The following is a 26954-nucleotide window of genomic DNA, read 5'->3' as shown; positions in this document are numbered from 1 at the left end:
GGGGGGTCAGAATGAAATTCAGTGCATGCATGAATAAGGTCAGGGTTTGAGAGGTATGTCTGCAGACGCCCGCCCCTGTGCCAACAATCTTTATCCAGCTGCAGACATGGAAGCCGAGCGCGCTCGTCAGCCCGCGTTGTGCAAATCCTCCACAAATACACGTTTCATTTGTCTCCTGACGTATTGCACATGTCCACAAGTGGCTCGCTGCCTGCTGCTGTCTTATTAAGATACGCAGATGCAGGACACGCAGTGCTGCTCAGCACACACGCACACACACATGCACGTGGTTACACAACAGGACTGCTGTTGTCGAAGCGATGCAATCACAATTAAGATTTATATAGCAAGAACTGGTCTGGAATGATTAATGCAAGCAACAGCATCAGAGCTGTGCACAGTTTTATCATTAATACTGTATTAATCTTTCTACAGACAATTTGGATTGTAACAGATGCTGTATAAATAAAGATGATTTCAATTGATGCTATTAGTAGACAAAGGATCAACCTAATATGGATGTATTATTTAGCATAATTTCACTACTGTGACTTAATATACAAGAAAAAATAATGACCCACATTACATAGGCACAGATTTTGCTTGCATACATTCACAAGAGTATTGATATTTAAGACGACTGTTGCTAGTAGGGTGCATGATGTGTATTCTGAGAGATTTAAAATTTTTAATCCCACTTCCATTCAAGTGTTGGTTTGTAATGGTCACCTATGGATGCATGTTTATTTTATTTTTTTTAAGCTGTGAAATAAAGGTCAAGGACGATAATTTGCAGCATGGATCTATCGTATCCTGTACGTTGCATCGTCGTCGTTGCCCACAGAACATGCATATTTTTTTAAAAGGACGATTTTTATGTAAATTCTCCCCATTCTCGTCGAATACGGCGGGGATTTTCGACGTACTACGCAGAGATGCAGACGCCCATTGAATAAATGGGTGTGTCTTAACCAACCCCCGCCCCGTTTTACCTAATATGGTCACGGGACCGAGCGTTGATTGACAGCGTGCAGCAGCTGCTGAGTTGCTCAGACATGGCGGAGGATACAGTGTAACTGGGGATCGGCGGCGGAGTTACGTGAGTTTTCCCCGCACCCGAGTCGCCGAATACGCGTTAAATGGTACGCAAGACGAGGACGATGTGTACAGATGGAGAGGGCTCTGGGAGGAACCACGAAACGACCTGAACGGCCTCTCGCGAGTAAGATGGAAAAATGTATCGCTGTTTAGTGCAGTCAACAGCCTTGGGCAACAAATATGGCTTCTTGTGCCTTTTTCAATATGCTGTAAATATTGATCTCCCGTGTACGCTAACGCCGTGGTGGCTCCGGCTAACTTCTGCAAGCCACGATAAGTTGAGTTAAGTCGCTCGGTACTTCTGATCGGTGAGGATTATTAGGTCCACGTCTGGGGTTAGCGGGGAAGCTACGGAACTACAGCGGGTAGCAATGGAGCCAAAGCACAAAGAGTTGCTAGATCAGTGTCACCAGAACTTATTGGAGTCCATAACAGATGCGGACCGGGTCATCGAGCTGCTGATAGTTTCTGGCACCCTCAGCCAGCTCGATAGGTTCGAGCTGGACCAGAACTGCTCGTCCAGCGCCGAGAAAGTCGACCACCTTTTGAAGATGCTGATGAACAAGGAGAGCGACCATTTCCTCGACCTGTGCGTGGCCCTGGAGAAGGCATACCCCGACCTGTACGCTGCCCTGTTCGGCAACAACGGCGGAGGACCCGTGGACCACTCCACCGGTAAGAGCTGCATATAAAACGGGCTTTCTCCTCCAAACGAGCCGCCTTGCCTCTGCATGACCCCGGCACTGTTTGTACAACATGGGTGGTCTGGCATGTAGAGCTTGTGCAGATAGTCAACGTTCCCATTCTTATTTACCTCCGCGAAATCTGTGTAAAATGCAAATAAAGGATCACGTGAATGTTGCAAGGACGTGCAGCAGTGCCGCGTTCGGCTCCAGAACCCTCTGACCCAGGTAAAGTGCTGAAGTGAACGTGAGAGCCATAATGCACCAACCATGCATGCCTTAATTAAAACGTCCCTGTGCTGTGCGTCACACCCCGCCGTCCCGCACCCATGATGCATGTGTGATGTTTGCTGCAACTGTGAGATCGGCCACGCCGGATCCTTTTTGCATCAGTGCCAGTGTGTACCTGGGTGGTTACCATGGCGCGCATCCCTGACACGGCTGTCCTGTGTGTGGCAAATGTCCGCCAGTGTACACAGGCGTCCTGGTGTGTTTAAAGTATTCCACCTCACAGCAGTCCAACGTTCGTCCTACATTTTTAATGGCGGTGTGTGCTGTGCTCGTGTCCTCGCGGCGGCCGCATCCACTTCAGCAGGTTTCAATTGCTGTTTTTGCACAGAGACAAAGAGCAGCCAAGTGTAAAAGCCTCGTCTAGTTTATCCTGGTTTGGTTTGTCTGAATGACCAAAGCCAGTGGCTTACTCACAACCAGCGTCACGCCCCCGGGCCCTGAATGCAGGATGAACCTTGGGGTACAAAAGAGGAGATTTGGAGCCTCGGTTTCCTCTGATAGAGCCCGTGGTTAATTAAAAACATTCAGGATAGCCGTCCTAAGCTGTAGTAAGTCGGTCGGCTCGTCGCTTTGCTAATAGTTCTGTTTTTTTGAGTTCTTCAGAATACTGCTGCGGGTTCTGAAACATGTGGTCGGTTGTTGTCAGTTGTGGCTTTGAGGTTTTCCTACACGGGTCAGGGGTGTGACCGGTCTCTTTACAGGAACAAGCGCGCCATTTTCATCCTCTGGGTGTTTCAGCCGAGGATTAGATGCTACTCCTGCTTTATTTTATCACACTCTCCACTTCACAGGCCCGCGTTGGGCGCAGCGGTCTTGGATCCCTCTGCGCATTGTCTTTTTTTCCGACGTGTTATCATCTTTAATGTTGTGATTCGGGCTGATGCGATTACAGCGTTTAACCACACTTGCGAGAGAGCGAAGACGAGCTCCGTCAGATTAGCTTCAGGCCAGAGAGTCTGGTAGGAAGTGCACGGTGGGAAGAGCTCTCCAGAAGCCCCGCTGCGCCTGCGAACGACACGGGGTGTGAAGAGGGGGGAGTATGAGCGCGTGATGAGTCTCGCTGATAGCAAACCTGCTCGCGCGTCACTTCCCTGCACTTGCTCGGATTAATTGCGTTCCACCTGCACCTCACACACCGCATGCTTATGAAAGCACCGAGGCTCCCAATGAACATCTAAAAGCACCCAGATTAAAAGTGCACACGCACCAAAGCTCCTTTTTTTGCTCACTCTTGAGGGGAGGCAGAAGAACCGTTAAATATTTAACTGTTTTTGTGCACGACCCCCGTTCGAGGACATCATTTTCTTTCAGCCCATTTCCTAAATTTTTCTTAGAGTAATGAGCCTGCTGAGAGTTCCACCTGGATTTAAATCCACCTTCTGATCTGTCGCCTATCGAGATCTTCTCAACCTCCTGGTTTCAGGTTCCTGCTCCTGATGGCCTTTCTCCCCCGTTACCCCCGTCTTTCCAGTTTCTCTGTCTCATTATGTTTCTGGTCTCGCCACAAAGTGATTTAGTTGTTTCACTTAAAGGTACATGGGGACACGCCGGACCATCAGAGACGGGCGACAGAGAGAGGGGAGCTGGAGCGAGAGGGGGAGACAACAGGCCTTTTGTTGAGGAGTTGAGCAAGCCTGAAGTGCCCAGTCAGCAGCTTGCTCTGTGTACTGGGAATCTAGGGTGTAGGATTGTGTGCTGTGTGTGTTGGAGGGTGGGGAGGGTTGCCTTTCTCTTTGTCACCCAGTTTGTGTCCCACTCTATAAAGCACAGTGGACAGACAGGATGAGTTATGGCTCTGACGCTCTTGTCACAGCAGTTGCTCTTAAATATACAGTCGCAGCTGAATCTGCCCTCACTGACTCACACCGTTACTCATGGTCCTCCTCTCCCCTCGCCACTCTTTTGTTCCCCAGATTTACTTCCAGTTGTGGGAAATTAAAGCTGGATCTGCTGTCAGCTGATCTGACTGCATTCTCATCATTGATGTCATTTGTGGAAGCTAGGTGTTATTTCCTTGGTGGCATCTTTCCTGCCCCTGGAGCTGCAGGCCGACGGTCGATGCTGCCGCGGCGTTCCCTGAATGTTGCAACCTTCACTTTAGAACCAATCAGTGACTCTGGAACACTGATTTAAGTGTTCGTTGTCGGCGATTTGCAGTAAACTGTAATGTTGTTGATAACAGTAAAGTAGGTAGCCAGCCCCGACAATCTACCATCATTACCGGTATCGGTCTGATACTGGATCAGTACCTGTGTGGGTGGCTGTTGGAGATGGAGACTTTGTTTTCTGCCAGTGTTGCTGCTGTAAATTAGCATTTAAATGGCCAATTCCTGTGTGCCTGGGGGGGGGGTTGTACACACAATAACCTGCGTTATTATTACCTCATATGTAAAAGAATAATTCTTCCCTCCCACACGGTGGGTTATTGATTGATAGATCAGCACTGGGTATCAGCTGAGACTGTACGCTCAGGTATCGGTATCAGGACTCTCCCTGTGGACAGACTGGACTGGACTGCTTACTCTGAAGAAGCTGAAATGGCTTCGTTGATAAATGCTCAATAAATGGATCCAATCTCGGGCGGCGGCGGCGGATGACGGGCCGACCACGGCAGTTTTACTGGCTGTTTGTCCTCCATGAATCCAATCCGCTAACCTTTACACACTTTTGTCTGCGTGTGTAAAAAGTGCACATATTTACACTCCAACATTAATACGTGTTGGCAGGTTTATTTACACTCTTAAGTGTGTGAACCACAACCAGGAGGCTTCAGTGCCAAACGCGGCTCTGTTACTGTTTTCCACCCCCCCAGCACCCCCATTTTAATTACCCACACGGTTGGTGAGTCTAAATGTTTACCAGTGAGCTGAAGTCATAGAAATAAACAGCTTGTGCTGGTGTACCCGTCCTTTGTTTTCCTTTTTTTCCCCGGCGCCGTCTTTCCTGTATATCCCTCCTCTTCCTCCCCTCATGGTGTCCAAGCTGTGTCTCATCCCCTTTTATTTTCCTCGGCTCTCCATCTGTTTCATTGCTGCCTGCCCAAACTGATTTAGGTCAGGTTGGACCACTAACAACCAGCCAATGATGGAGATCCTTACATTTTGTAAAGCAATCTTCCAGTTACACGCGACCTGTTTATGCGCTAAACTCTCTTCTGAGCTCCAAAACAAACTCGACGTGCTCTGAAAATAGTTTATGAGTCGGAGAAGACTCCTACTGTATTCCAGTAAACATGACGGGAATTTGACAGAGATTCCAACGGCGCGTTCGAGCCTCCAGCAGCAGCCTCGTCGTGCGACGGCGTGCCGCGTTCGAAGGACGCCGCAGACATTTCTCCATCTTTTTTTTTTGTTTTTCTGACCCAGCCTCGGGTGCAGCCGAGCTCTTCAAAGCGAAATGATGTCACAGCTTTGCTGAGCTCGGGCTCTTCACGGAGAAAACCCTATTATCTGATAGTCGTCCAGGCTCTGGGGGGAGGATGAGGGGGGGGTGAGCTTTTGGTGCTGCTCAGCAGTTCAGTAAGATCTTCAGAGCTGAAGTTTGCGAATCCTCTTCTGTGCAGCCTCATGTTTCACATCTGCAGTAAATATTGGCTTCAGTCAACAAGATACCAGCTCTTGTTTTGCCGCCGGTCCAGAGTTTGTGGAAGGTTTGACTCCGAGATGAACACGGCGCTGTGAGTCAGGGGACGTGCGTGCGACGGAGTAATCGGGCCTCACGGAGTCATCGTGTTCCACGTCTTCGTGTTTATGCTCAACGTCAACTCTTTAAATCGGACGATCAATCCTTTAATCTGGCAGTGAGGTTTTCACTGGAGCTCTGCCCGGGATCTTGGCCCGTGGTGTCGCTGCCTGCGCAGACATTCGTCCCGGGTTACACGGCCAAGTGCAGGCAGGGATTAGGGAAGGTTGCGCAGCAAGGGAGGGAAACTTTGCTTTAATAAGAGCGTCACAGATCGTAGGGATGTTGGAGATTCATCGTGCCGACAGGCTCCCTCCAGGTTACTCATCTTTACCGAAGCACACTTAAAATAAACAAGGAGATTTCAGGGAAATGAGTGGCTCCACTATTGGCTGTCAACCTGACAGCAACCTGTCAGGAAACTGAATTGTGTGTCCAGGCATAATCATTATCTTGTGCTCTTGGTGTTTGGGGAATCCCCTCAGAGTCGGCTGAAGTAATCTTCCAGATCTGATGAATAATTTGGTCTGAGCTGACAGTGGAATCGAGACTGCGAGGCTCTCTGATAAGGATTCTCCTCCGGCAGCCTTCCGAGTCCGATTCTCCTCTTTTTTTCCCCTCCACACTGTTGCAGAATTTGCTATTCCTCTCATCTCTTTTCACCATGGCAACGCATGCCATCTTGCTTTATGTGCCAGAGAACATAATCTGGTTGTCTGAAGCAACTGTTGGTCGCTGAACGCATCGCTAGATGGGGAAGAAAGGGGAGTGGGGGATGTGGAACCCTTAGGTAGGGTGAGCACTCCCCTGACCTATTTAAATCACAGCGACGGGCCTTTGTTGCCCCCCCGCCTCAGGTCTCGCGCTGGAATATTTCTCACTTCTCGGTGCATGCAAGTCAGGAGCAGATGCTCACTCCGTATTATCATAGCTGATGGCCTCTGGTGGAATCCGCCATCGTGTGTCTGAAATTAGCAGTTTTGGGTTGTGATCCGAGCTCTGATTTGCTCCTGCTTTGACAGACGTGTATCATCATCATCTGCAAGGATGCCTTATTTATTGATGTGCTAAATCCATTTACAAATGATCCGCCCCGTTAGCTTTATCTGCTGCTAATCGGTATCGATGATTGGAAAAGGCTCGCACACGTGCTCACAGAGAGAGCAGGCTTGTGCCTGGCCTGAGATCCATCTCGTCTTTGGTGCATTTACGGGTTTAAATGTGGTGATGTGTGGCTCCGTTGTCTTTTGGTGGGGGGGGGGGGGGGGGCATGTTGGTTATTTTGTTCGTATTGAAGGGGATTACAGGGATTTTAATACATTTCCAAGTCGCACGATAACTGAGATCGAAAGGTTCACTCAGCCTGTACCGTCGTGCACTTTTGAAGAAGATTTAATGGCTCATGACTTTGCAACACGTGCTGATTCACGTGAAATGAACGCGCGCCGCTCTTATCGCTCGGCGTTGATTTACAGGGGGTGGGGGAGTGATGATGTGCAGAGAAGCTCTCATCACGTCTGGTGGAACAATATGAAATTAAAGCTCGGCGCTCCGAGCGCTTTGCAGAGGAAAAGTGCGGAGCGTCGGGGAGTCTGTCACAACAGATTAAAAGCCTTTCCTCACCGCTCCTCTTCCTCATCTCTTCAGCACATTCTGTCTTTATCTCTGCTACAAGTTAGTTAGGCGATCCACTTTTATCCGCCCTCCTCCGTTCCGCGCCTCCTCCCCGTTCCTTTCGGCAGGCCCCGAGTGTGAGTGGCTCAGTCGCGCGGAGCTCGCAGTTAATTAGGCCTGGCCTCGTCACACACTCGGGGCCGGAGCGGGGAGCTGTAGCTCACCCCTGACGGGAGGTGAGGACAGAGATGGAGATCTGGGACAGTCGCTGTCAATCTGTTGCTGACAAAGCCGGCTTCTCCTGAAGTGTGTGTTTGTGTGCGTGTGCTGCAAAGCTTTTGTCTGGGAGGTTTGTGTGCACTTATCACGTTACATTATTCCTCCACGTGTCCCACTATGGGGGGAAGGGGGGGAGGTTACGCCACTTCAGATTTGCTTTTGTTGATCCTGACTATCTGAAGCTTGTGTGGCAGACACGCACGCACAGTGCAGCTCTGTTACATGTGTGCCTTTAAAAAGGGGACAGTTTAAAGAGAGCAGATTAGATGTATGTGAAAGAAGAAAAATGTATGTTTTTTGTGCTGCTAAATTCAGCAGCAGCTTGCACATCCTCCCCGAACCCGTCCTCTACATAAGGAAACCATTTGTTGAAGCATCAGCCGCTCTCAGCGAGTGTTTTCCAGCTTGTTTGTGTCAGCCTCTGAGCAGGCACAATCTGCCTTTTACACACACTCTCCGACGGAACGTGTAAAACATCCCTCAGCTTTACTCCCTGCATGGTTATTCAAATTATTTTCTCGCCTCATCTCCCTCTGCACGCGCTTAACATAAAAGGAGAAAATCCCATTTCACCCGTGACATTCTGCCCGCGTAGCTGCAACACACGGGGAGGATGTAAAGCTGGGGGAGGAATGTTTCAGTGATGAGATGACGTAGGGAAATCTGTCCGTCCCTGGCAGATTGACTCGGATGCGTTGACACCGTGTCTGAACCCACATCTCTCTGTTTGGTCTCTTGGCAGGGTCCACGTACAGCGTCCTCTCCACCATGCCCTCAGACTCGGAGAGCAGCAGCTCTCTCAGTAGCGTCGGTACGTATAAACCCCAAAGCGAGGTTAATGCGTGTGTCTCGGCTGCATTCTGACAGCCGGGACGTTTATGCTCATTTAAGTGTTATTCCCGCTCGTCTGCAGGATTATCGGTGCTAGGTATTTTTATTTTGGCATTTAAAGCCCTTTTGGGGGCTGAAACCTCCTCCCAGTGTCTTCCTGCTTCCTTAAGGGAGGGTCTGGCTTTTCCAGTGCAAAGATGGAGATTGCTCTGCTGTGGAAGGCTATAAAAGATATAATAGATGCACCCGCTTGGACCTGGGGGAGTCATCACTAGAAAACAACATAAATGAATGTTGGACAAATAAATAAAATGTAGTTATGGAGTGTTGCCATCCTGTTTTCTGAGGTTGCAGCTGGTTTCAAGATGGCTGCATTTTCAAATGTTTGTAGTTTATGAAATATAAAGTTTTACTAGCCAATATAAACCAATCAATGGAATATAAGATGACCTTTATCTGTCCCATATTGGGGAAATTTTGCAATGTTAAAACGGCACAAAATACACACCAAACATCACTTACATCATGTTATTGACGTGTGTAAAACGCCGTCTGTCACTCTGCTCACGTAAGGCCGAGACAAACGCGTGTAATTTGTTCGCTCTTGCAGGCTCGCCTGTGAACGGCGAGGCATCCTCCCCACCCCCAGCAATCAACGACAACCGGCCAGCCAGCGACAGCCTGGACACTATCCTGTTCCAACTCCGCCAGGTCACCAGGGAGAGGGACGAGCTCCGCAAGCGTCTGGCGTTGGCATCGCCCGGCACCACCTTCGATGACTGCAGGTATAGATCCCCTCCCGCCCGCCAAGCTGACGCTCCTGCTTTCAGTCCAGTTGGTAACGGTTCCCTTTGGCTGCTGGCTTGTTTCTCCTCCAGATTGTTAATAATGATGCTCTTTTTTTCTTTTTTAAAAACCAAAGACTGTCTTGAACTTACCAGATGTTTGTGCAGCGGAGGACACAAAGGCTGCTTGGCTTCGGTTGATGCACGCTTTAATTTAGAATTCCTTTACTTCTGCTCAAATATTCCATTCCTATCTCGTGAATTGTTATACAGCCAGAAGGTCGACCTTCTGTCTGAGCCGCCGCGCTATCATGCAAAGCTGACGGGGTCTTGATTCCGTACTGCTTTCCGTCCTTCAGGCCGAATTCCAAACCCAGTCATGACTACGAGCGTCTGAAGAGTCAGTGCATGAGGGCCATGGCAGATCTGCAGTCTCTTCAGAACCAGCACACCAAAACGCTGAAGAGGTGCGAGGAGGCCGTGAAAGAGGCCGACTTCTACCAGTAAGTAGCTGTTTTATCACGTGATCTCAGTTCTGCTGAAATGTGCCGTGTTGGGGATCTGATGGCCATCCCGTCATCTGCTGAATAATTTTTACAGTGGAAACGACTATTACCCCCCCCCCCCCCCCCCCCCTCCCTTTGGAACAGAAACTGACACGGTGTCGCAATTAAGCTGATTACATTCGCGTCCCTCGGAGCTACAGCTGGGTATCGCATTAGAGGGGAATGGACTCCTAAGAGAAAAGAAAAAATATATGCGCTCTTTTAAACGCTGAGAAAAGGAGGAATTTAGCCTAACAGCTCATTAGTTAAGAGGACATTTCTGGAGCATAGAAACCAACTTTACGGTTTGTTAGCTCTGCTGTCTTTTTTTGTAGGGAGTGAGGGCTCCCTAAAATACCTCCTGGAAAGATCCTCCCGGAGGGACTTTTAGAAAACGGACTTTTCCCAATACATTGTCTGCTTTTTTGTGCATATGCGTATGTGATTCATCCCCCTGTACCCACACGTACCCTCCAGCATGCTGCACAGCCGCGTCCTGGGAGAACAGACTCAGCTGAAGGAGGAGATGGAGGCACTCAGGAGGGACAACGCCCAACTCGTCCGTGAACACAACCACCTAAAACAGAACTGCGAGGAGCTTAAGCGGCTGCACGGTCAAGACCAGACAGAGCTGGCAGATCTGAGGCTGCAGCAACAGCAGGTACACACACACACACTCTCACACACACACACAAACATGCTTACACTCACTCATCTGTCCGGAGGTCATGAATTACAGATGGTAGATCCACTATGTCAAATTTAACTCTGACACTTATTTCCCATACGTTTGCACATTATCCTTTTGAGCTCTTTTATTTTTGCACAGTAAACTTCTATTTCTTTCTAGCTTACTGTGCACCCTGCTCTGCATTAAAGGTGACATGGCCCCTGTTGCACTTTGATGCTGCACTGTCTTGCGCAGCACCCTCGGGACCGCTGCGGTGGCTAAGAGTTTGAGGCAGCCAGGCAGAGGGAAGTGCACACAGAGCATTTCTGAAAAGGGCAAACACAGAGGAGAAGGGCTTTCACGTGGCAAAGGGCACACTGACCTCAACCCTGTCGCCGTGTGAGATCAGTGAAGGCAGTCTATGCTGCGCTGACAAAGTCAATAAATCACTGAGGTTGGAGCTGCTGTTGGGAATCGGCAGAACTAAAACAAACTTTTAAAATAATATTTGCGTAGCGTATAATAGCTAGTCCGTAATCTGCCACGAAAGGTGTTAATGTTGGTTGTCAAATGACATTTTATCTCGTCTTGTCTTAAGGTAATGAGAGAAAAAGGCTCCTCCGAGGTGCTAAACAAATTGTATGACACGGCCATGGACAAGCTTGAGGGTGTGAAGAAGGAATACGACGCCCTGAGCAAGCGCTACAGCGAGAAGGTCGCCAGCCACAACACGGACTTGAGCCGCCTGGAGCAGGCCGAGGAGGAGAACCGGCGGCTACAGAAGCAGATGGACGCCCTGCTCAAACAGAGGGACTCGGCCATACAGTACCAGCAGCAGTGCTCCACCTCGATGAGGAGGTGAGAACGTGCATCATCTGCACGTGGCAGCTGCTCCACTACAGGAGGCAGTGAGCCACTGGCTTCCTGTGGCGGTTTCTCACTCAAGTCCAATTCCCTTTCAGGTTTGATTCGGTGCAGCAGGAGCTGAACAAGTTCTCCTCACAGAACAAGGAGCTGCAGAGGGAGATGGAGCGCCTGCAGTCAGAGGTGACGCGCTACATGAACCTGCAGCTCAAATCGGCCAAGGACTGCGAGAAGTACAAGGAGGAGAGGGACTCGGTGTTCAACGAGTATCGCCTCATCATGAGCGAGCGCGACCAGGTGATCAAGGAGGTGGACAAGCTGCAGACGGAACTGGAATCGGCAGAGGCGAGGCTGAAGAACACCTCCTCGGAGAGAGTGGTGGCCAGCGAAGAGTTGGAGGCGCTCAGACAGGTATTTCCCAGCCTCCGATGGCATCACCGTCCCAACCAGACATAAAGAGACCTTACAACCTGCAAAATGGGGAATTTAGCTATTTAAACTGTTAAAACCGTGGCCAAAATCCAGAATTAACTGCGTCATCGTGACAGGAGTTGAACTCGTCGCTGGTGGACCGCGACAGGGCCATCTGCGAAAGAAACGAGTTGCTGGAGAAATACTGTCACGAGGTGAAAGACAAGGCCGAAGCCCAGAAGGAACTGAGCCAGGCGTGCAAGGACATCGAGATGGTCAGGGAGGAGAGGGACGTGGCCCGCAAGGAGAGGACCGAGGCCATCATTCAAAGGGACCAGCTGCTCAGAGAATACTATCAGGCCAGACAGGTAACAAACACAAGCAAACTTAACGTTGACAGCACAGAGTCAAAGGTCAGAGCCATGATAAAGAGCTTGGGGCCTTCAGGCAGATGTTAGTTAGTGGATTAGTTTGTTGTTGGGCTCATCTCTAAGTAGATTTAAGTGCCCCTCTCTCATCTCTCTCTCTTTCTCTCTCTCTCCGTTGGATGGCGCTGAAACCATTTGTGTATTTGTCTTTGCAATTAGAGTTCAATTTGGCGATCGTGAAGGTCACAGCGGTGTATATACGACCTCCACATTCACTGTTTTTAGTCGGTGTGCAGAAAACTTGGTGTTCATCCGTCTCTGCTGAACGTTTTAGAAACAAGACACGGCAACACTGGACATGGAACGAGCCAATAAAGAGATCGAGGTGCTGAGGAAACAGTATGAAGCCATGTCCCAGGAACTGAAGGAGGCCACTCAGGAGGCCGAGGTGGCCAAATGTCGACGGGACTGGGCCTTTCAGGAGAGAGACAAGATCGTGGCGGAGAGGGAGAGCATAAGGTCAGTCTGTGTGAGGCCAAAGTCTCATGGCAGAGCCGGTGTAGGTCTCACCTCTTCTTTCCTCTCCCAGGACTCTGTGCGATAACCTGCGGCGCGAACGGGACCGGGCTGTCAGTGATCTCGCCGACGCCCTGCGGAATTTGGACGACATGAGGAAACAGAAGAACGACGCCCTGCGCGAGCTCAAAGAGATCAAGTGAGTCGACGCTTCGCTTCTACAGCCTCAGCTGCGATGCAAATCACAGTAAATGTGTAATCAAAATGTAAATTCTTCTGGTAACTCAGTCGTGGCCCAGTCATCCCTCCACTCTGCTGGCATTCTGTGTTCTTCTGCCTTTGTCTTCTAAGCTCTTGTACTTTGTGTATGTGACCGACTATAAGCTGTGATATTCTGCCTTTGGAGGCTTCACTGAGCTCAGTTGGTTGCTTGGAGCCATTTTTTCAGGCCAGATTATAAATGTAATCCTGGAAAAAGCAGCAGCTTTTCGACCACACAAGCACGTGTGGTTTCACTCTGTGCTCCTCTCTTTAATGTAACAGCTCCCTCTACGGGCCAAAGTCTATATTACGCCGCTTTCAGATGTTAAACGACAATAACGGTGCAAGAATTTAATGTCAGAAGGAGCTTTAGGGAGCATCTCAGAAGGGAAGCATGTATTTACTGGTAGTTATTGTGTGCATTCCTCTTTTGAATTAAAAATTTAATTAATATTCTACAAATGGCTGGATGAAGAAAAACAGAGAATCCTTTGTTGCTTATCTTCTGAAAATGTTCATGCCATTTTCTCTGTCGTCTTTGGCTTTATGTCCTCCAGTATCTGACCTTTGACTTTGTGTGCCACATATTCCTTTAAGGGAGAAGATGGAGAGCCAGCTGGAAAAGGAGGCCCGCTTCTGTCAGCTTATAGCCCACAGCTCTCACGACTCAGCCATCGACACAGATTCCCTGGAGTGGGAGACAGAGGTGGTGGAGTTTGAGAAAGACAGGGTGAGAGCCGAGCATGGAGCTTATTACAGAGAGCGATCCAAGAAAAGTTGCCTGGTTAAAAAAAAAAAAAAAAAAAAGAAAATGTCACAGTGAATTAATTTACTGATTCTGTTTTACAGGATGACATGGATTTGAAAGCACTTGGGTTTGACATTGCAGAGGGGGTAAATGATCCGTATTTACCAGGCGATTGTGGAATATTTGTTACAAGAGTGGACAAAGGAAGTGTTGCAGACGGACGGTTAAGGTACGAGCAGTCACACATTTTTCTCTCCGCTAACAGTTTATCGAACGCTTCATCATCCACCTCCTTCGCGTTTTCAGAGTGAACGATTGGCTGCTGAAGATTAATGACATCGACTTGACAAATAAGGACCGGAAGCAGGTCGTAAAGGCCGTTCTGAACGGAGGAGGACTGATCAATATGGTGGTACGACGAAGGAAATCTCTGGGAGGAAGGCTCGTCACTCCTGTTCACATTAACCTCATGGGACACAAAGGTACAGCAAAGCCATCATTTCCCTGCTGGGAAATCCATCCGCTTCCATGGTGGTATTCAGTCAATTTCTATATTTTTTATTTGTATCTTCAGACAGTGGGATCAGCCTGGAGAACGGCGTTTTCGTCACCGCCATTGTCCAGGGTAGTCCAGCGGCCAGGGACGGCTCCCTCACAGTGGGAGACCGGCTGATCGCTGTGAGTACCCACATCTTCCACACTGCAGCTCGCTCAGGTCCAAATCCATGGCTTGTTTCATTTTATTCCACATTCCGAGGCTCAGATAAGGTGGGATTTGGTCGAGTGCGTGAAGTAAAAAGAGTATTAAAAAAAAATCCCTAATAAAGTCCTCAAAAAAGGTCCAGCCATAAAAGGCTAGGTGGCGCTGTCCCTCCGCATATCACCACAGTCTGATCCTACCGGAGCCAAAAGGCTAACGTCAGAAAGGAACCGTGCGTGCCCGATTTCTCAAAGGTGGCCTCGCTAATCAGCCAGTGGCAGCAGATATCTTAACTCCGTCAAATTAGGCATGAAACCTGTACTTGAGCTGTAAATCCCAGAGCGCTTGGATAACTGTTCCCCATGCAGAGGCAGAGCGCTCTCCTCCGTGTCGTCAGGGACCTCATATCTCAGTTCAGCCACAACAGCAATGGGCAGTTGCAACAGTAAATAGAGGGGATGAGTTTGGAGTCAGTGGAGTTTATCAGGCCCATGTGGACATTAGTCATATTACTGTATTAGACTATGCATGAATCATTAATTGCTATATAGAGCCCAGAGTGCAGATTTATTAATGAATTATACATGGGTTTTTCTGCAATATCAGCTGAAATCTGGCTCAGCTTTGAGGTCAGGTGCCCTTTTGCATTTAAGCACACGTGACATAAGGCTGAATTTCAATGTGCTGGATCTGAGGAGTTGCGTAATACTCGTTTCACTCTTTTCTATCCTCGACAATTTCAAATTAAACTTTCTCTCTGAAGGCTCCTGCAGATAGTGGTGCGAGTCTTTTTTAATATAAGAAGGGTAAATACCGAGTCCGACCGCACGTACGCGTGTCTCGGAGGGACTTCATGCATGTGGCTTTCGTGCTGGAGAGCGCCCCTCATTTCTAACAACTCTCTCTGCTCCCCAGATCAATGGCATCGCCCTGGACAACAAGTCTGTGACCGAGTGTGAGGCTCTGTTGAGGAGCTGCAGGGACACTCTCAGCTTGTCCCTCATGAAGGTAGTTGTGATTTTATACCTCACTTATGCAAACATCTTGATTTCAGTTCAGGCGGTGTGGCTAATCCTTCCCTCTGGCCCCCACAGTTTTTCCCTCATAGCACATCAGGCCAGAACCTTTTTGAGTGTTTGCGCGAGACGTCCGAAAAGTCCAACGGGCGCGTCCACCTGTCGGACTTGCACTCGCGGAACAGCCGCAACCTCAAACACAACAGCTCCACGCAGACGGACATCTTCTGCACGGATGCTGGGGGCAGCAGCACAGGCAGCATCTCTGGAGACAGGAGGAAAGGCCGAGGGGAATGCGAGGACATGTACAAGCCCTTCTCCATGGGTTCCCTCCACGCCACCAGCCTGCGTCCGGCCTCGGACCTGGGCACCGGGCGATACGGGCCCAGTGCTTTCCAAGAGTGCTGTCCCTACACAAAAGGACCTTCCTCCCTGCCGTTTGAACCCGTCACCACCTCGGACTGCGTCACGATGGAGGCCGCCCTGGAGAAGAAGCACAGTGGGGGCACGTGGCCCAAGATGATGGCGGGGGGGATGTCGGTCGCGCCTGATAACAGCGGATCCATCACAGCCGCAGCTCAGCTCTCCATCTACAAATCGCCAAAGCAGAGGAAGTCCATATTTGATCCAGACACTTTCAAACGTCCCGAAACTCCCTCCTCCAAGATGGAGTACGTGGCAGCCAACCAGATCGCGGCAGCTGCCGCCTCCGCTGCTGCGGTTTCACACTCCCCGCAGCCTTCGAAGACAGATTCCCTCTCATCCTCTTCCACCCCTACCCCCACCCCTCCAACCCCACCCACCCGCAGCGACTCCTTTAAGTTCAAACACAAGCACCAGAGCAGCTCCGCCTCCGACTGCACCGTTACCTCAGACAGCAAAGGAGAGGCCGCCGTCGCCACGGCAGTGGGGGAGAGGAGGGAGCGGGGCGAGCGCGAGAGAGACAGGAATGGCAACCACTACTTCCTGGACGGTAAAGTGCTCACCTCGCGGAAGTCTTGCGACGAGGACATCGGCAGGACGAGAGGGGAGGAGCCAGAGGTCAAGAGACCGCGCCCTAAATCGGCCCCGGCACTTCGCCGCAGGATGACGCCGCAGACCGTCACTCTTCCGACCTTCCAGGTGCGTCTAAGATTCGGACATCTCAAAATGGTGATGTCATAGGAACAGCAAAGTCAGCATCCCACTGTCTCTGCTGTTTATATCCCTGTTTTAATGTCCCTCTTCGGTTATCTCGTTGGCTAAAGTATCAGTTTCAGTAATGGATTCTGAATTCTACCTTCAGAACAATGGATGCCTCTGCACCAGTGTATCCATCAAATGCAGCTCTGGAGTCAGGCAACCATGCCTGACTGCCCCCCCCGGCGTTTGAAGTGAAGCCTTGCTTTATTTTTCTGTGGTTGGACGTTGGTTTTGCCATTTTTCTCACCTGCCGCCACCTCCAGCACAGAGATGACGCATCCTTTAAAAGTTGTAACCATTTGCTCCCGTCTTTCGTCACAGAGCTACTGCCATGACGACCACTCACCGGAGCCCAGGGACATGCTCCGCTCCTCCCCCAGCCGCTCCCACAGGCACAGCGTGGGGTTCGTCCCCACCGTCTACAACGGCACCCTACCTCCCAGTGAGCCTCTCCCATGTTCAACAGAAACTCTCGCGCTCTCGTCCCTTCTAACGCGGCGACACGTCTGCGCTCTTCCAGACTCCGCCCACAGGGGTCTCTCTCCTTGCCCCGCTGTGACGGCCGTGATGAGGAATCCCGTCTACACCGTACGCAGTCATCGCGTTCATACCAGCAACTGCCCGTCTGTTGCCTCCCAGATTTGTCACCAGCACACCCACACTAGGTTTTGTTATTTCCACACTTATTAAACACCTATTTTTTCAGGTTTTTTTTTTTTTAGGCTAAGCAATATTGTTTTTGTGGTTGGCAGCCCTCAACACCAGGGTCGTCTGAGCCTGGATCTGAGCCAGCAGAAACGCACCAACGACTACTCGGAATCGGCCTCGTCACGCAGTAGCAGAGCTTCACACGGTACAAATTCACTGCCCTCCAGCGCTCGACTTGGTCAGTCTGACACCCACGCATGCATGCAACACACACACACACACACACACACACAAAAAGTGTCGTAGCTCCAGTGTCCAGTTACCTGGACACCTGCATCTCAAGCCTCTCGTGCGTTTGCTTCCAGGTTCTTCTAGCAACGTTCAGTACCGCACAGAGAGGATCAAAATCCCCTCCACACCACGCTATCCTCGCTCCATGCTGGGCTCAGACAGAGGTACTGTGTTTACCACACCACTAATAAAATATTCAAAGGCCAGAGGTTTATTTTACTTAAAAGGAGTGGAACGTGCAGCTATTTTTCCAAGTATCCCACAATCGCAAACCCAGATCGTACTTCTGACACCTCTTTTTGGTGGGACTGTGAATCACACTGAGCAGTGTCATATCTGAAGTGGGCTATACTGTCCTGCTATTAATAACTGTGAATAATTCTTTGTGTCAATGCGGCCTTATTCCTCCCTTCGTTGCAGGCTCCCTCTCCCACTCTGAGTGTAGCAGTCCCAGTCTTATCACGCCACCGCAGTCCCCTCTTAATCTGGAGACCTCCTCATTTGCCAGCAGCCAATCACAAGGCTCCATTTCCACCTTACCTCGGATCTCGGTCAGCCCTGTGCCAATAGGGGAACGGAGAAAAGACAGGTATAGCGCGCTGCTTCCCCCTCGCTCTTATATTCTGCTAGCTTAAAATGTTCAATCTTAACCTTTTCTGTAACGTTCCTTTGAGGACACATTCCATTTTTGCTGTCTCTGTATGATATCTGTCCTCCATTCTCCTCTCTATCTTCCTCCCGCCTCTCCGCAAACCTCATATTTTCAGATCTCTTTATCGTAATCGATCTTTTCTAAGGATTCCTCTGGCTGCTAGGCCGAGGTTCTCCTCTCTCAGAAGCCTCAGGTTCGTGTCAAGGTTCGAGTAAAGGCAAAGCCCCATCACCCCCTTCCCAACCCCCCACCCCGAGTTCACGTCCTTCACATGCATCAGTGCAGTTTCACAAAGACGCTGACCAGGCCTGTGCAATCTCTATGCACCGTACACGGAATGCAGAGGAGAATTTGCGATGCTGTTCTGGTTTGACGCGTCAGGACTGCTGGCTGTCTGCATGACGTGTGTGTTATTGTCATTCGGAGAGCGAAACGGCCGAACCACTGGAACCCCGGCTGTTGCATGCAGCACCACACAGTGACAACCTGGTCACCATGCATGCTCCTCACAGCCACTGTTGTGAAATGCTCTTATTACTCCTCTGGGCCTTGGCCTTATGACCTTTTTGTCCCCTCATCTCTCAGTGCTGATGCATTCCTCTCATTATTTTGCCCTGTCCAAGGCCAGCTCGGCACCGACGCACAGAGTTCATGCAGATCTCTTCCATGCGAAGAGATTTCACTTGCGTTTGCTTTTCTGAAGCTGCACAATTTCCCCGCAGTCCCGACCTGTCCGGTTCCTTCCGTTAAACCAGCCGTAAAACTGTGTTCAAGAGAGATGATCAGTTTCCAGACCTGGGGGGGGAATGCAAGCTCAGGCAGCTTTAAAGTATTTCCTCTATCCTTTGAGTTTCTCTGAAAACCCCTGGTTGCCAGTATCTCTCCACAGCTGTAACTGTTGCACCATGTCAGCGTTTCCTCTCCTCGTATTCCTGAGACGCCGCTCACGCGTTGGTATTTCTTCCTCCCACCAGGCCGTACCTGGAGGAGCCGCGCAATGTCATCGTGCACAAAGGTGCGGAACCACTGGGTATCTCCATAGTCAGCGGGGAAAACGGAGGAATCTTTGTCTCCAAAGTTACTGGAGGCAGCATCGCCCACCAGGCGGGATTAGAGTATGGAGACCAATTACTGGAGGTATGAAGGATGCACTCTGTGTCAGGAAGGTTTCGCCTTCCAGCAGCATGAAAAGAACTCGCTGCCAGACGTCCTTCAGGGAAAAGTACAATATAGGAACCCCTTTAATGTTTAAAGTGCCTGACTTGATGTATGATTTCTCCAAAGGCTTAGACATTCTGCTGTCGGCTGACTGCATTCATTACCGTTGTCACGGTTCCCAGGATTTTAGCACAGGCTGAAATGCATTCATTCCAAATGCACTTTTCATTGCGTATATGAAAAATTGCTGCGCGAGCTGAAATTCTGTCGCAGTATTACTTGATTAATGTCGGTGCCAGCGTCGCAGTCTCAATGTGTTGGACGATGGGGCAACAGATTGGGACTGCTTTCTTTTAAGTAACACACTGCTGCTTGATAAGATCTTAATTTGTACTTCATTTTGGAGGAACTGCTCTTGCAGAGTGTCTCCTGCATTATTACAGCTGACATTAAATTCAGGCAGGGAGCCCACCACGCTCATCTTTCTGCTCTTAATCTCTCTGCAATCACATTTCCTTCCTGTATTAGTATAATGGAATAAACTTGCGGAACGCCACTGAGCAGCAGGCCCGGCTCATCATCGGGCAGCAGTGCGATACCATCACCATCATGGCCCAGTACAACCCACACATGTACCAGCTGGGCAACCACTCTCGCTCCAGGTAACAGGATGTTACACTCTGTTCCCGTGGGTGTGTTTTGTCTGATTTCTGAATCGGTGTAAATAGGCTTTGATGTTTTAGCAATAAGCCATTAGCTTGTATGATTGTTCAAAACATGGAAGTGCTACGCAGGCTAATGCTAGTAAACCAGGGAACATATAAAACATTTAAGTCATCGTTTCTGTAATGAATCTACGCATTAGCCGAGGCTCTGGGAGACCTAATGACATCGCCGGTGCCATTTTTATTTCTTTTTAATGCAGCTCTCGTCTGGAGCCCGTCAGCACCCAGTCCACTCCTCAGGGGAGCGGAGCTGCCACCCCCGAAAGTCACTCTGCCATCGATACGCTCAGCGAACAGGACGAAGGCACGCTCACGCCCTCTTCCAAACAGACCACCCCCACGACCAGCCCCTGCAGTTTGTTAAGGTGAGCCGCGAACAGCTGATCGATGCTTTGCTAACGAGACGCACCCGCCCCGCGACCTTCTGACCCTCTGCTTGTTGCTCGGCAGGATGCCGTCTGAGGGCGGCAGGAAGGTGGGCGAGCCGCGGCTGGTGATGGTACGCAGACCCGGGGTGGAGGTGGGAGTCATGCTCTGTGGAGGGAACCTGCGGGGTGTTTACATAGAGAGCGTGGATGAGGACAGTCCCGCCAGGGGCCCTGATGGGCTGCTCCCTGGGGACCTCATTCTGGAGGTGCGAACTTAAAAACAGGCTGACTTTAAAACTTTAATGCTCTTTAATTCTCTCTATACTGATGATCCTGCTGTCATGCCAAGATTTTCCTTTACTGCCCCTGTAATCGCCACCTAACTTCTGTATCTGTGTGGGGCCCCATCAGAACTCTCAGGCATTCTCCCGCCTGCCTCTGCTCTTCATCGATCTTCTTGTCCGTCTTCCCTCTCCATTTCCCATTCTTTCCAAAGGGCAGCAAACTCATAATAAACAATTCTTGGCTTGCTCCCACTCAGCCCAATGCTCAGAGAAGCTTCTATCTGAGTTGCCATGAAGCTTTGTCATTAGTCTGCACAGCATCAGCCCGTCCTCAATTTTCCACCCTGTTTGTTTTCTTCCTCACATACCCCGGACAAATCAATACCGCGACACTTTATTACAGCCCAAAGTGTGGAAGAAATGTAGCGTAGTGGAGCCTTTACAGCCACGGTAACACTCACAAATGAATCTACTCCCGAAGTTGTTTTTCATATGTTTAACTTCCCTTTTAGTACAACTCGGTGAGCATGAAGAATAAAACTGCAGAGGAGGTGTATGTGGAGATGTTGAAGCCTGCAGAGACGGTTACTTTAAAGGTGCAGCATCGGCCAGATGACTTCAGCGTGATGAAAGATCTCCCAGGAGATGGATTTTATATCAGGTAGGTGCACGCCGACCCTGCGCGACCTCATCTTGGTCCACGATTCTATATTTAATATCCAAAAATGTCCCATTGGACGAGCTGGAAACTTTCTCATTAAACCAATTATGTCCCAGATCCACCGTGTGATTGCGACGACGCTAATCCCACCACAAATATAGGTTATCTAATCTCTCTGCGCCGCGGGCCTCAGGCCCAACACGCCGTTCCTTTCAGCACCTCCATACTTTCCGTCCGAAATGCATTGTGTAAACCGGAGCTCAAAAATAGTTCCGCTTTATTGTTACTTCGGCCGGGGTTGTCTTTCCACAGCTGCTGCGGTCACTTGTCACATAGGCGAGTGCGCTCGTGATGTCATTGGCAGTAAATACACTCGTCCTGCCAACTGTTCAGCAATAACTTAAGAGGCTTCGGGAGGAAGTGAGCGAAGCCTGGCGCTCCGCTCGCTTTCTCTCCATTTCCCCTCCTTCCATCCTGGCCGTCTTTTATCTGTTCTCTTCTCACCTCTCCCTCCACTCTTCACTGCTCTCCGTAACTCGCCGTCTGTCTTGGTCCGTGCTTCCCACCAGAGCACTTTACGACCGCGTGGGCGAGGCCGAGGGGGACCTCAGTTTTAAGAAGGATGACATCCTGTTCGTGGATGAGTCTTTACCAAAGGGGAGCTTCGGCACCTGGATGGCCTGGCAGCTAGACGAGAACGCACAGAAGATCCAGAGGGGTCAGATCCCCAGCAAGTACATGTGGGTGGAGAATGTGACACACACACACACACACACACACACACACACACACACACACACACACACACACACACACACACACACACTTCTGAGCTACAGTTGCTTTTGCACTATTTGTTGGAACAAACCAACACGGGCGACATCTTGTCCCATCATGGTAAATGTTGGTATGGTGGTAAATGTTGCTCAGCAGTCAAAACGACGGTCTGACCTCCCAAAACCGGTTTGCACCAGCATTTGTGAGCAAATATAAAAGTGCACGTATGTAAGAGATGGTTCCTACGTGGTGGTAAGTACCCTGCTATCTGTTCAAATTAAGATTGTTCCTGTGTTTTAAAGGTGTCCAAATGACAACCCGTCATTGGAACAATGAAGTAGTTCCTCCTGTGTAGATACATTTTTGTATTGTGTCGTCATCCCTGAGATGATACCCAGTAATTTCAGAGTGTAGAGTTATATCATTTAAGTTGATGCTCTATAATTTTCATTAATTCAGAGTGCGCCAGTGTCGGTTTCTGTCTCATCAAGGGTCTCGTGGTTCTATCTCATATGTGGTCGTTCCCCGTGTCGGTAGGATGGACCAGGAGTTTTACCGCCGCCACAGCATGACGGAAATGAAGGAAGACTCCAGCAAGTCCCTGTCCGCCGCCGCCCGCAGGTCTTTCTTCAGGAGGAAACAGAAACACAAGCGCAGCAGCTCCAAAGACAGCAAAGAGACGGTGGCCTTGGACGCCATCAGCACAGACTCCATCCCGTTCCTCGACGGTGAGGAGATCGTGTTGGAGGTTATTGAGTAGAAGAAGCAGCGCGTGATCCACTCTCTGTTCTTTGCATCAGACTGCGTGAGTCTGGCTTACCAGAGGGTCCAGAAGGTGGAATGTACCTCTCCTCGACCGGTACTCGTCCTCGGGCCCCTCACCGACGCCGTCAAGGAGATGCTGGTCAAGGAGTCTCCTGGGAAGTACTGCAGGTGTATTCTGGGTGAGTTGAGGCTCATTGGCTATGAATCTGATGGACGGACGACTGCAGTTGGGTTTGGTTCCACTCGGGCTTGAAGAAGCGCCCGCATTTAAGCAATTCGCTCTCCTTTCTTCCGTCTGCAGAGCTGATGAAGGCGTCCCAGCAGGCCATCGAGCGCGGCGTCAAAGATTGCCTCTTCATCGACTTCAAGCGCAGGAGTGGCCATTTCGACGTGACCACGGTTGCGTCGATCAAAGAAATCACGGAAAAGGTATCGTGCCAGCAGCTCTCGCAGATCTGATCAGCAGAAAATAAAATCCTTCACCGTCTGTTTGCTCAAGACAAAACCAGCACGGCACATAATGATGGCAGCATTTCTCTTCAACCCAGGGCTGTCACTGTTTGCTCGACATCGGCCCGCACGCCATCGAGAGACTCCACAGCGTTCACATTTACCCCATCGTCGTTTTTGTCCGCTACAAAAACGCCAAGCAGATCAAGTAAGCAGCAGCGTCCTCAGCAAAATCCATTTGTGAACCTTTATGAACATTTAAACGCCTTTAAAATCAGCCGTTTCCCATCAAAAGCTCCAATGAATTTCCCCTTTTTTTGTTTTCCCAGGGAGCAAAAAGATCCGGTTTATCTGAGGGATAAAGTGTCTCAAAAACATTCCAAGGAGCAGTTTGAAAATGCACAGAAGATCGAGCAAGAATATAGCAAATTCTTCACAGGTGCGTGCGCAAACGGAGCATTTGAAGCGGGCGGGTGAAGCTGGGCGCTGTGCTGACGCTGCGTTTGTGTTGCAGGTATTGTCCAGGGTGGCAGCCTCCCCTACATTTGCACTCAGATCATAACTATAGTTGATCAAGAACAAAGTAAAGTCCTGTGGACTCCGCTCGGCTGCCCCTAGAGGAGAACAGCCGCCACTACAGCATGCTGCGTCTCGCTGCTCCATTCTCGAACACTAATTAACTGTTTCACACCACAACAATAGGTACACTACAGTGAACTAGTTATGTAAATTATTGATATATTTTTATTTTGTCTATTTGTTATGATTTGTAATCAGAGCCTCCTTTTTATTTCCCGACGTGCTCCGGAGCAGGTCCGTAGCACTGGACCTTGACGTTAAGTTCATTCAGTCTTCCCTAAGGGTTCCTGGTGGTGTGTTCGTAATGCTGCATTGTAAGTGTCCGTTTACAGTCGAGACGAGTCCGGCTATCGGTGTTTTAGTATTTGCTCAAGCGCGTATTCAAACCTCACGAATAATAATGAAGTCCAGCCTCCCTCCTGACCCGCACATGTAAACGAACCAAATGTGTGACTTCCCCGCCGTGCTGCCCCCCTTAGCAGTGACTGACCACCGAGTTTTGTGCATTTGTTTTTGTGCGTCTGTGAGAGAACGACGACCTCGTCTGGGTTGAGTTGCAGAAATGGGAGTGCAGGGGTCCGACATCACATCTCCAAAAAAAAAAAAAAATACCTGGATCAAACCTCATGAAGTAGAGCATGTAGCTGTGCGCCTCCACGCCAGCGGCCGGGAACACGCGCCAGTGTTCACTCTATGCATTGTGTTTCTATAGTAGCAGGGCATGTGGACAGTTTATCAGCCTTTCGGAAGTGCCTTCGGAGAAAAGGGCGCCATCTGAAAACACCCCCCCCCCCCTCCCGTTCCAGCCCCTGCGACTGTCTGGGGGGGCTGATTTGAGATCCGTGTTGTCGAGCGCAGGACAACGGCGAGGATTTGGGAGCAGGCCGAAGAGGCGGTCAGCAGGTTTCACTCTTCAGAATGCACTCCAGGGCTAGACAGACCACTGTGTAACTATCATTTCTTTCTCTTTAACATATATTTAACAACCTTAGAGAGTTTAACCATTATGCAGATAAAACAGAAAAAAATATATATACATATATATAAAATATATATTACATGTATTTTCACTAGGTCAGATACCTAGGAACATCAAGTCACGTCTTAGCAGGTATTAGCATGTTTTTCTTTTCTTTTTTTTGTTTTTACCAGTTTATTCTCGTTTTTCGTGGTCGGTTCGTTGTCGGTCATTTATCGATGTGTTCATGTTAAAGAGACACTAAAGAAGTAAACTTTGCAGGGTAATATTTTAAACCGTTGTTTAAATGATGGTGACTTTTCTTTGTCGATTTTTTCCCCTCCCCCACAGAGGAGGCAAAGCAAACTAAGAACTATTCTGCCCTTTTTCAGAAAAACAAAAACGCCACCCTCTCACGTGCCAAAATCCACTGAGGCAAACTTCATCCTATTTTCTGTTTTGCACTTGTTTACCTGTTGACCTTAAACACGTAAAACGGTACTTTCATTTTTACTTCAACAAAGACGTTTTTACCTCTCACGCGAGTTCCTTACATTTCATCGATTGCCTTTTAATTTCCTAATTTGAAGAAAAGGATCACTTCTTATTTGCGTTATTAAAAAGGGATCTATTCTTGCACAGGCTCTCAAAGGAAAATTGGTCCACCAGTTTGACTATTGGGCTAAAAGACAAAGCGACAAACCTTCCTATTTTTCTGCATAGTTAGCATGCGCTAGACGGAGAGTGAGCGGGATACAATGTGGAACGGTTGTATTTTTGTAGAACGGTTCTAGGTGCCAGGTACTAATTGAAAATTTCTTTCATTGAAAAGAATGTGATTTGTATGTTGAGACATAACATGTGAATAAAACTCATTTTCTGTATCACAACACGGACTCTCAGTGTTAATATGTTGTACTTCTCTGCCTCCAACTTCTGGCTCGGTAACCATTTTAGCAGAACTGGCAGCACAAAGGGGGGGGAAAGGATAAATGAGATGTCTGACTTCTTATTTTTAGTCATATTTTAATGAAGGAATCAGACGGTCTTTTCATTTCTCGCTGAAATGTGCCGCTCGAGATGGATGAGCGCGAATCCACTTTGCTAAGGCGGCACATGGAAGATTGGCAGATGAAATGGACATCTATTTCTGCTCCCAGATAAGGCGGCGTGACAATCTGCCAGGAGCGAGGATCCCAGGAGGGAGCGATTAAAGACGCAGCCTTCCTTCGGCATTAAGGAGGCTGAGGGGACGTTCTGCTGGTAGCGGGTCGGCCTGCGACGCCTTCGCAGAGCAGAGGTCATGTTACACTTGGCTCCTGTTGAAATCTTAACTAGAAACCCTTAAAAAATGGATCTCTCCCCCCTTTAATTTCACAATTATCTGTTGGCTGTTGAAATGGGACTTTTCTCCTTTGGATCTCTGCTACTTACCTAAACGGGAGATTTTCTGCTGCTGTGATAGTTTCTCACATTTCTGGATGAGTTGGTTTTCATGCGATTGGGCAGCCTGTAGCTGCACCACATCCTGCTGCTTGATTGGCTGCTCCTGTCCTCGGGTGGTTTCCTCTGGGCTCCTTGTCGAGGGCCAAACGGCCCTCTGGCAAATGATGCTGCGGTGAGTTGCTCCCCTCCAGCTGGCTGCCAGGGTCGCTGGGGCAAGGAAGCCCCCAGTGCTTGTGCTTTTGAAAGGGATGGTGGTCAGGAACCACTGGTCCAGCAGCTGGCCGTAGGCTCCCCCCCACCCCCCCTAATGTGCTGCTGTGGAGAACCAGCCTGTGGTTGTATGAGTCAGTTCAGCCTTCCACCGGCAGGAGGACGGTTCCAGGCCCATCCTCCGAGGAACAAGTGCCCCGGCGCATAAATCTTAACTGGCACGCAGCAAAAGTCTGGGGCTGAATTTGATCTGGGCATTTTTCTGCAGGGTGGCGCAAACTGTAACAAGAGTGGACGTGAGCTTTGGCTCTTGCTCTGTAACCTGTGCAATACTCTGCATCGCCCCCTTCACTTAGAGGAGGTCAAATGCCATCACGGGCACCCATAACTCCTGATTCATCCGCGAGTGTTGTGATTTACAGATTTTCTTGTCTTCGGT

At 49.5% G+C, this 26954-nt stretch overlaps 1 protein-coding gene across 5 annotated transcripts; it reads left to right on the top strand.

Annotated features, from left to right (window-relative positions):
- Positions 1-1031: 1031 nt before the first annotated feature.
- On the top strand, positions 1032-25749 carry dlg5a (discs, large homolog 5a (Drosophila)). 5 transcript variants are annotated; one of them, XM_029835773.1, is made up of 34 exons: positions 1032-1773; positions 8389-8457; positions 9088-9262; positions 9622-9765; positions 10285-10468; positions 11076-11335; positions 11440-11752; positions 11890-12120; positions 12455-12639; positions 12710-12835; positions 13495-13627; positions 13747-13874; positions 13952-14127; positions 14220-14323; positions 15261-15353; positions 15440-16483; positions 16865-16985; positions 17064-17208; positions 17296-17396; positions 17557-17646; positions 17903-18071; positions 18250-18327; positions 19109-19271; positions 19821-19954; positions 20218-20382; positions 20468-20651; positions 21182-21330; positions 21900-22070; positions 22645-22835; positions 22908-23051; positions 23174-23301; positions 23421-23530; positions 23652-23761; positions 23837-25749. In XM_029835773.1, exons 1-34 carry the CDS (start codon positions 1470-1472, stop codon positions 23938-23940), a joined length of 6126 nt encoding a protein of 2041 aa, XP_029691633.1. In that variant the 5' UTR covers positions 1032-1469; the 3' UTR covers positions 23941-25749. The 5 variants fall into 5 exon arrangements, with proteins under 5 accessions (XP_029691633.1, XP_029691632.1, XP_029691634.1 ...); XM_029835772.1 differs by having other exon boundaries at positions 17296-17429; XM_029835774.1 differs by lacking the exon at positions 8389-8457 and having other exon boundaries at positions 17296-17429.
- Positions 25750-26954: the final 1205 nt, after the last annotated feature.

This window comes from Takifugu rubripes, chromosome 4 (assembly GCF_901000725.2).
Source record: "Takifugu rubripes chromosome 4, fTakRub1.2, whole genome shotgun sequence".
Taxonomy (NCBI): domain Eukaryota; kingdom Metazoa; phylum Chordata; class Actinopteri; order Tetraodontiformes; family Tetraodontidae; genus Takifugu; species Takifugu rubripes.
This window is presented reverse-complemented; position numbering and strand designations above follow the sequence as displayed.

Coding starts and splice junctions, on each gene's coding strand:
- dlg5a (XM_029835772.1), top strand. CDS start 1,470: ATGGAGCCAAAGCACAAAGAGTTGCTAGATCAGTGTCACCAGAACTTA. Junction 9,263..9,621: donor ACCACCTTCGATGACTGCAG/GTATAGATCCCC, acceptor TCCGTCCTTCAG/GCCGAATTCCAAACCCAGTC. Junction 19,272..19,820: donor ATGGAGACCAATTACTGGAG/GTATGAAGGATG, acceptor TTCCTGTATTAG/TATAATGGAATAAACTTGCG.